The sequence below is a fragment of the Podarcis gaigeae genome, assembly GCF_964106915.1.
Source record: "Podarcis gaigeae genome assembly, chromosome: 5".
NCBI classification, from domain to species: domain Eukaryota; kingdom Metazoa; phylum Chordata; class Lepidosauria; order Squamata; family Lacertidae; genus Podarcis; species Podarcis gaigeae.
The window spans coordinates 77,560,219-77,569,999 of record NC_139681.1 but is presented as its reverse complement, the minus strand read 5'-3'; the positions used below and the strand labels follow the sequence as shown (position 1 = coordinate 77,569,999).

At 44.0% G+C, this 9,781-nt stretch overlaps 2 protein-coding genes across 4 annotated transcripts in view; one reads left to right on the top strand and one right to left on the bottom strand.

Annotated features, from left to right (window-relative positions):
* Positions 1-9,781, bottom strand: part of MED12L (mediator complex subunit 12L) — a 182,493-nt gene that overhangs the window by 80,309 nt on the left and 92,403 nt on the right. The gene's annotated exons all lie outside the window — the stretch shown is intronic.
* P2RY13 (purinergic receptor P2Y13) lies at positions 3,811-6,490 on the top strand. The gene is made up of 2 exons (XM_083739890.1): positions 3,811-3,957; positions 5,387-6,490. The coding sequence occupies exon 2, from the start codon at positions 5,402-5,404 to the stop codon at positions 6,410-6,412; it is 1,011 nt and encodes a 336-aa protein (XP_083596016.1). The 5' UTR covers positions 3,811-3,957; positions 5,387-5,401; the 3' UTR covers positions 6,413-6,490.

Sequence of the window (9,781 nt, the reverse complement as noted above, 5' to 3'; positions counted from 1 at the left end):
AAAAAAAAAAAAGGTCTCAATTTTTCTTCCGGTGAAAGGTTTTGCAATGACAGTGTCCTTAAGTTCACAGAGAGGGAGGGAGGGAGTAAGTATAGTAAATAGATGACAGGCAGGCAGGCAGGCAGGCAGGCAGATATACATATATTCTAATTTTCTGTAATGCTTTTGCAAACGAAACAAAATGAAATATAAGCAGAGCCAGCAGAAACTACGGTATTAACCATAAACACAGATGACCAGCTTCAGTCTAGTGGTGTGGACCGCTTCCACCCACTGAACATGTGAGCAGAAGTACAGTGGTACCTCAGGTTACATATGCTTCAGGTTACATACGCTTCAGGTTACAGACTCCGCTAACCCAGAAATAGTACCTCGGGTTAAGAACTTTGCTTCAGGATGAGAACAGAAATCGTGCAGCAGCGGCACAGCGGCAGAAGGCACCATTAGCTAATGTGGTGCTTCAGGTTAAGAACAGTTTCAGGTTAAGAACAGACCCCCAGAATGAATTAAGTTCTTAACCCGAGGTACCACTGTACTACTAGTGTGGTTCCCCATTAGCAGCCACAAGTAGAAAACCCCCAAATGCACACTGAGCCTGCTGCCATGTGAAAGCATCTGACCCAATGCAGCCCAAATGCACCAGGCTGGTGCAGAGATCTTCTTGCCTGCCTCCTGCTGCTGCCCTGGCTGTCGTACATGGCAGGGCTGCAGATGCAACAATGGCCTCACTGTGTTAGGATTGCTCCCTTAGCTTCTGGCAGCACAGCAGCAACAGGAGCATGGTCCCATGTTCCAGGACACTGCCCCATAGACCTTTAAACGACAGCTAAGTTAGCTATTAAAAAGACAAAAGTACCTCATAGTATCACACCATGTTTATTAGAATTTTAGTTATCAACTGTCTCCTAAAATTACATTTTGAAGATGTTTCATATGATTAAACTTAAATAACACATTATCCCACACATGATAACCTCAACTAAAATTTTATTCTCACTTCTAGTTCTTTTTTTCCGTGCCAACCATTTCTCACACCAGAAGTTTGCAGATTGGCCAATGGAAGCGACAGTTTCCCTGATGTGCAATTCGCTCCCCTCTGCGCTTCCTCAAGAGGGGACCACAAACAGGATTTCATGTGACCAAAGGAACAGAAATAGGCCACTGCCTATTCTTGTAAATACTGCAGCTGTAAGGGAAATTTGTTCTAGGAGACTTTGAGTCTCCGTGCTAAAGTTAACTCAGTTAACCGTGCACAAATGACTGCTACGTCACATGCAGCTTTAGGAGAAGAAGTATGTGTGCCATAAAGTTAAAAAGAGCACAGAGAAAATCTGGAAAAATGGACTGCTATATGAAATAGGCAAGGTCACACAAGTGCACAAGTCTGCTACACAAGTCGCACATTCAGAGGCAGTATGTCAGTGAACCTTCAAAGGGGCTCCGTCTCAGTGCCCGTCAGCTGACTGGTGCTGGCAGAGAACTCTGCCAACTGCAGTGCAGCCAATCCCAGCCATGTCAGGGATGATGTCAGGTGTAGGGCAGGTGGCCACAGCTTGGGTGAAAAGCCTAACTGGAACCCCCTGCCAGGACTATTTAAGGCCAAGGGATGAAGGTTCTCCACCACGGCAGTGTGCCACTCAATATCTAGGGAACAACAGCAGGAAAGGGCTTTCATGCCTTGTTTGTTTGCCACCATGTGAAGCAAAATGTTGAACTGGGTGGGCCTTTGGCCTGGTACAACCAGGCTGGTATGTTCTTAATTATATTCCAAAGCATTTATTGCTTTGGTAACTAAAGAGCTTCATAATGAGCTACTGAAAGAAGGAAGGAGTGATTGATCCACAGCAAAGTCTTTGCAATTCCAGCAAAATGCTACCACTTACTTTCACAGTGGACTTCAATTGATCCAGACCTGAGACCTACCTCTGGCTCCCAACTCATTCACATATGCACTTTTGATTTAAAAATGGTGATAATAATGCACGTTATTAAACCCAAAAGGGCAATTTACGGAGTAAGATACATAGTGTTTCCTTAGCATTACTGCTAAATAAAAACCAGTGTAGCAGGCAAGTGGTCTGAAATGGGAGAAAGGAGTATGTGACTCAGGGAGGACGGAAATGAAAGCAGGACCACTCAAGCAATTAAGAACTTGGCAACTGTACAGAGAGATCTGTAACTGGATTACCCTCTATGTCCAGCAAAGAACTTTCCTCCCAACCAGCCCGGGTTGCAAGGAGTGGAGTGAGGATGGTTTGGTATCCTTGTTCCTTCTAGATCTCACTTCCTGTAGCCAGACATCACTTCCTGGGCCCCCAGCGACTGCCATGATGGCAACCAGTGGGCAGCCAAGCTACCCACCGCAACAGACACTTCTGCATTCTATCTACCACAGTGGACACTTCTGTGTTCTAGTGTCCAGCATAGTTAATACTCTGGGAAAAGTCTAGAAAGCCACAGAAACAGACTAGAAATGGAACTTAGTGTTCCTGTTCCATAGAGAGTTTCCTTGCTACAAGCATTATTGAAAAAGGCTCTTCTTTGTCCTGGCATTTTGCAGCACTCCATGGAAATGTGTAAAACAAGTGTCTCATTGGAAAAATGTGTTCTAGTCCAGGCAACACATGTAGTGCTCCTTTGGTTTGGTCAGCCTTAAAGGTAACAGATAAAGGTAACCCTGCCCATACGGGCCAGTCTTGCCAGACTCTAGGGTTGTGCGCTCATCTCACTCTATAGGCCGGGAGCCAGCGCTGTCCGCAGACACTTCCGGGTCACGTGGCCAGCGTGACAAGCTGCATCTGGCGAGCCAGTGCAGCACACAGAACGCCATTTACCTTCCCGCTGGTAAGCGGTCCCTATTTATCTACTTGCACCCGGAGGTGCTTTCGAACTGCTAGGTTGGCAGGCGCTGGGACCGAACGACGGGAGCGCACCCCGCCGCGGGGATTTGAACCGCCGACCTTGCGATCGGCAAGTCCTAGGCGCTGAGGTTTTACCCACAGCGCCACCCGCGTCCCTCTTGGTCAGCCTTACCTGGAGCCAAATATGGCAGCAAAAGCTTTGCTGCAACCCACCTGGGATGGTCTCATAACCCAGCTATGAATCCTGACCTGAAGACCTGTGCTCCATTGCTTAGGAAGCAAGGTTAGTTGGGAGAATACTTCCCACACACACATCGACTTATCGGTCTAAGTAATGCACTTAGATCAGATGTTTGGGCCTGTTCCATGAGCTGACTGCCTTGAAGGCAATCATGGTTTGGAGAGCAAGCAAAAACTATAGTTAGGTGTAAAAACAAAACTATAGTTTGTTGTGAAACAGAAAAGGGTGGGAAGGGCAGTAAGCCAGTGGTAGAGGCATTCAAAAGTTAGCAAATTCAAATCACAAAACCACCTTAAGATAAGGCTGGGAAAGACCCTTATCATAGACCCAGGAGAACCAGAACCTCTGCAAGTCAGTGTGGAAAATAGACCACACAGGCTGTATAAAGGACTACAACTCCCATCATTCCCAACCGTTGGCCTTGCTCAGTGAAGTTGATGGGAGTTGAGCCAAACAACCTCTGGAGCACACTACACTGACTATTCCCGCTCTAGGTGGTGCATATGCATGCACACTAACATTCTATAACATTAGAGTCAGCTTGATAAGACTGCTGATGAACTGAAATCGATCCCTGCAGTGGCACTTAGCCTGCAAAAATATATTAATTAAAAGACATTAACAATGTTTCAACAAACAAAAACACACTGAATAAGATGAGACCAGCCAACGGATGTTTGAAAACCTTCATTGAGGCTTGTGGCTGGGGGAAAAAAAACCTGAGTGGTACAAAAAAATGAGGAAGAAGAAACGTAAGTATAAGACGATGCAAGACTGCTTGTGAAACTAAATTTCTCTAACGTTAGTATACTTGCATAGCCCTGGATTAGCCGCCTCGTCTTCCTACAAGAAGAGGTAAGCTATTTTAGTCATCTGCTTGTCTTAAAGATCTTTATTAACAAGCTACTTTCAGAAATGTTGATTCACAGAATTATTCTTTTTTAAAGAAAAAGAAATTATTTTTTTTAAGTCTGCCAGTATAGTCAGTATATTAATTGCACTGGTAAGGATGAGATCTAATCTCCTTTGTTATCTAGAGTAACAAGGCTGTAGTTAGTTAGCACAATGAAATGGAATGCTTTACTACTGAACACAAGGTATTTAGAGAAGCAGCACTGTTTAGATTTAGACTTGCTAAATCAGATAAACTATTGTATTCTTATCCTGTCCTCCCTCCAAGGAGTCAAGGTTGGTTTTTCATGACCGATGGAGACACATTTTCAGCCCATGGACACATTCCCTCTTGACTGACAACCTAACAGCAGCTGTATGCCAGAGATGGGTGTGACCACACACAGAGAGAGCACACACATTCTCGTATACACAGATGCATGCATACAAATACTCACTCTCCCACTCCTCCAGTGATTCGGCTTGAAAAAAAGAGTGTTTTAGCTTTTCTAATTGCTGGAGCAGGGTTGGAGAAGATCTTCCTGGAAACTGTAGTCGGCAAGAGAGGATTAGCCAAAAGAAGACCCTTTCCCCCACAAGTCTGAATGTGTTAGGGGGTCATTTTCAGCAAGTTGGGTGACAACTGTGAGCCCCTCTGAAAACACTCTTGCCCCACTGCAATCATGTTTAGAATGAGCTTTCTATTCTACTCAGTTCTGTTGGAGCCTATTTACAGTATGGCCCGGGGGGGGGGGGGTATTGTCCCAGCTGGGGGTACAATACAGAGTCTTCTGAGTTATTTTCTGAATTCAGTGGCCGCGATCTAGAGAAAGAAACAACTAGCTCCAAACATGAGGTGGAGCCTTGGGGGGTTTTTGGAACACTGTTACTTTTAAAAGCCATTAATAATGTAGGACAGACCCTTGCTACCTATGTCGGCCCTGCTAATCCTGTGGTTAAGTGGCACAAACTCTTCATGGTTTGAGGGAATCGGGTGCACCTAGCACCCAAAAATATACTTGTTCATAAATTCCTTATAAATTGTTTACAAATATCCTTATTGCCTGAGGAACTATGCATGCAACTGGGGTGGGGGGCAATAAGTGTCAGCACTCACATAGGATCCTTATGATTTTAAGAGAAAAGCCACTTTAGTGCGGAGCGGCAGCAGTGAAATGGGGGAATTTTACCACTTTCCTAACCTGGCTGCCACTTTCCTGCCACAACTTCCTCCATACACACACTTTAAGGTGTTTTATCTTTGCAAACATGTGTCTTGAACAATGCAGGGGAAGTGATAGCCGAAAGGAGTTAAGCCACCACTCCTCTTCTCCAAAACCGAGAAGCGTTCTGTGTCGCTGTTCTAACCTTCTGTTAAATAATTCTTCCTCAGTCTCTCTTTCAAGCCATGAATGGAAGTCTCAACATCTCCAATGGGACAGCATCCTTGGCTGGACAGTGCCACCGAGACACCAGGATAGCTCATGTGGTATTCCCAGTCCTGTACGGCATTCTTTTCCTTGCTGGATTTCTGCTGAACAGTTTGGCTCTGTTGGCCTTCTTCCAGATTCGGACCACATCGAGTTTCCACGTGTACCTTAAGAATATATTGCTTTCTGATTTCGTAATGACACTGATGCTGCCGCTGAAGATTCTGACGGATTCAGAACTTGGGCTGTGGCGACTTAAAGCTTTCGTCTGCCGTTTCTCGGCTGTAATATTCTACGAGACAATGTACATAAGCATCGTGCTCCTTGGACTTATTTCGCTAGACAGGTTCCTGAAGATCGTTCGGCCATTTGGGAAGTTTTGGTTGCATAATGTCACTTCGGCAAAAATTCTTTCTGGCTCTGTGTGGTTCTTCTTTTTCGCCCTCTCCTTGCCAAACATGATTTTGTCAAACCGCGAAGCCACACGTCTCTCTGTTAGGAAGTGTGCTTCCCTAAAGAATCAGTTGGGACTGAAGTGGCATGAAGCTGTCAACTACATATGCCAGTTCATCTTCTGGACTGTGCTAATCTTAATGCTCCTGTTTTATATAATTATTGCTAAGAAGATCTATAGCTCTTATGTAAAAACCCAGACAAAAGAGTGCAAGATCAAACAAAGGGCAAAGAGCAAGGTATTTATAATTGTAGCTGTTTTCTTCATCTGCTTTGGCCCTTTTCATTTCGCCCGAGTACCTTACACTCTTAGCCAGATTGGCAAAAATATTGACTGCAGTATGCAGAACCAACTATACATTGCTAAAGAAAGCACCCTCTGGTTAGCAACTGCAAACATATGTATGGACCCACTGATATACATATTCTTGTGCCGACAATTTGTTGAAAAGGCATTTTGTGTTAAATCACGAAAATCTAGGTATACAACTCAAGAAAATCAAACTATTGCACTGGACACTGGAATATCTACATAGACATCTTGGTTGGTGGCAACTTCTTATTTTCACATTTGCACTACATTGCTGTCAAATTAAAATGCATTTTAGTTTCAAGTGGGTTGTTGTTTGATGTGATTCCATTCTGAATGATTGAAATTTTAGCCAGCAAAGGAGTGACTTAATTAGAGTGAATGGACACTAACAGCCATTCATTTTAATTGAATGTACAGTGGTACCTCAGGCTACAGACGCTTCAGGTTACAGACGCTTCAGATTACAGACTCCGCTAACCCAGAAATATTACCTCGGGTTAAGAACTTTGCTTCAGGATGAGAACAGAAATCATGCGGTGGCGGCGCTGCAGCAGTGGGAGGCCCCATTAGCTAAAGTGGTACCTCACGTTAAGAACAGTTTCAGGTTAAGAACGGACATCCAGAACGAATTAAGTTCTTAACCCGAGGTAGCATTGTACTCTTCTGTGAAGAGGGCACAGCTATTCCTAATACCCAGACACTGAAACTAAATTAGACAGACAGACAGATATGCTAATGGTCACCATCATATACTTATGTGATAATGAGCTCTAGAGATTGCATCCTATGGAAAGTAGTCTGTTACTGTTGGGGACTGGTAGGGCTCTGAGAAGCGTGTAGAAGAGATGGTGAGGCCAGAGGCTGATCTACATGGCACTGCATGCTGTAGAGACCAAATGTGGGTCCAATGGTCAAGAAGGCGGCTTCTGCACATGCTGTAGAGGGAAGCGAGGGGCAGATGGATCCCATCAACTTGGGAAGTTAGTCCATCTATGAAAAGGAAAACTCTGATCCTAAACATTTATCTTCAGGAGAAGAAAAGGCTACGGAGGAAATCCTTAGAAGTCCCTAAGACAGCTGGATGGTGCCTTGTACGCCTCCTTCTGCCAACTCCTGCAGCCAAGCTGATGCCAAACATATGGTTCTGCTTTCCTTTGGACCACATCTTTGAGGCTGAGAGCGGGGTCTTGTCATCTGGGCAGGCAGGGCCCTTCATACGTGCTGCCCAGTCCTGCACCTCAGGGAGGTCACTTCAGTGCTGCTAACACAGCGGTTTAACTTCACCCCCAGAGGCTCACTCCACTGTGTCTCGAGACAGACAGATGCCAACAACTATTTTCTCCTATATGTTATAGGTAATAGATAATTACCTGCTTAATATAGTGGATAAATATGTGCTGGCAGGACATGCTGCACAACAGTAAGGGGCCTAAACTTAACGATGGGTGTAACCATGATATAAAACACAGTTGCTCCTTGAAACAAGGGTGTGCCAAAGGCATGTGAAATGCTTGAATCAGCTGCTTTTCAACTTCTTTCAACTTTCAGCAAGGGATGCCAAATATTATTATTTTTATAGTAAGGAAGGGCAAGATGAAAGGTTAAATTAAGTATATCAACTTCAAACTTTGTCTGGAAAAAAAGAATTGTTTGCTTGCTTCAGGTTCCTACTGGAGTGGTGAAATGAGAAACACTAGCCTTACAGTACAATGGAAAATATCCTCAAGCAAGCTTCGTTTTCTTACATTTCTTGGCCAAATTAACAGCCAAGAGGCCCTGAGTGGCCACTCTTGATAGAGAAAGTATTTGGAACAAAGTGAAGATAAAGCAGGATTCTGCTTATGCATTTCTGTATAGTCAATTCTAACCCAGCGGATGGGGGTGGTTCAGAATGCAAATTCTCCCAGTTCAGAATGGCTCACTCCAACAGAAATTGAGTCCAGACTTTTCTGAATGCTGGGTCTGAGCTTGTATGGTTGTTTGTACCACCACCAGCAGCCTGACCCCTCTCCCATTACAGACACTTTACTGGGAGTAGGCATGGGTCAATAGCAATGCTATGAGCAAATTATTTCTCTCCCTGCCTTACTTCCACTGAGGTGCCGAGAACACTGCAAAAACAGCATCCCAGAGACAGGAACCTTGGGAAATCATTGCAGAATTCTAGGCATTCCAAGAGAAGGAAGAGTGTCAGGCAAAGACATTGGGTGCTGTTGTCCACTGCCAGGAAAGTTTGGGAGAATGGAAGGGAAATAAGTAAAGAGTGTCAGTCAATCTATTCACTTTTTTGCAATATTTCCTTGCAAGTTTTTGAAAAGGCTTGAAAGTGTTTTTTAAAGAGCTTGCAAGGAGCAATAAAAAAAATGAGCTAGAAGTGAGACAAGATAAGGGGAGCCTACCCATTAATAGTCAGCAGTAGAAAGGTCTTCAGTTTCTGTAATGTCAGCAGTGAGGCAGGGAGAGAGGGAAGAAGATGGTTGCATCAAAAAGTCCATAATATAACCAGCCAAAATAAAGCACAACATACTTTTTTACTTGTCACATGTTTCTTGGGCGGGAAGGGGGGCAGTAGCTTTTATGCCTATTAAAGCCAGTATAGTTTGTTCCCTACTTGAATCCATCATAAACATCTTACACAACTATTATTATGCAGGTGGGGAATTTCAAGGGAAACAAAACATTTTGTTTACCACTTCAGCAGGAACTGTGCTTTACATCTGTGTGGGCTGTGCAATCCTCAGACTGCAGCTCGTGACTGAATAGGGCTCCATCTACGCAATTAATTAATTATGCCATCGTTGTCATATTCTTTTGTTGCTTGATCTACAAAGATTGCAAGGGCAACTTCCAACAAATGCACAGAAGTAAAAAAATAAAATAAAATGATCGCACATTAAGTCCCAACAAGTGAACCACCTCCCTTTACCAACTGCATCAACATGATGACCATTAAAAACAGTCAAAACAAAAAAAATTCCTTCCAGTAGCACCTTAAAGACCAACTAAGTTAGTTCTTGGTATGAGCTTTCGTGTGCATGCACACTTCTTCAGATACCTGATGCATTCAGATACAGTGATGCATTGCCTCCTTCAGATACGTATCTGAAGAAGTGTGCATGCACACGAAAGCTCATACCAAGAACTAACTTAGTTGGTCTTTAAGGTGCTACTGGAAGGAATTTTTTTTGTTTTGACTATGGCAGACCAACACGGCTACCTATCTGTAATTAAAAACAGTGTTCTTGCACAAGAAAATATAAACTTCGCAAGAAAAAATAAGCTAAGAATCAAATGCCGGGGAGTAGAATGGGGTGGTGAACCTCAAGGTCATGGGCCTGCCAGGCCTCCACATTTGACACACGAGCTCATTTTGACCAAACCATGTCCACCTGCCTCATACCTGATACCCTATGTCCATCTATCAAAATCTAAAAGACCACAGCTGCTGCTGCTGCTGTATTGCTGCTAAGAAGAAAACAAAGCACCAGACTGTCAACTTGAAAGTCATCATAGGTTCTTTTGCAGGGTTCTCCCTCCTCTTCTCATTAACTTTGCACTTGGCAGCATGTATGTTACCAACCACATGGTGTGT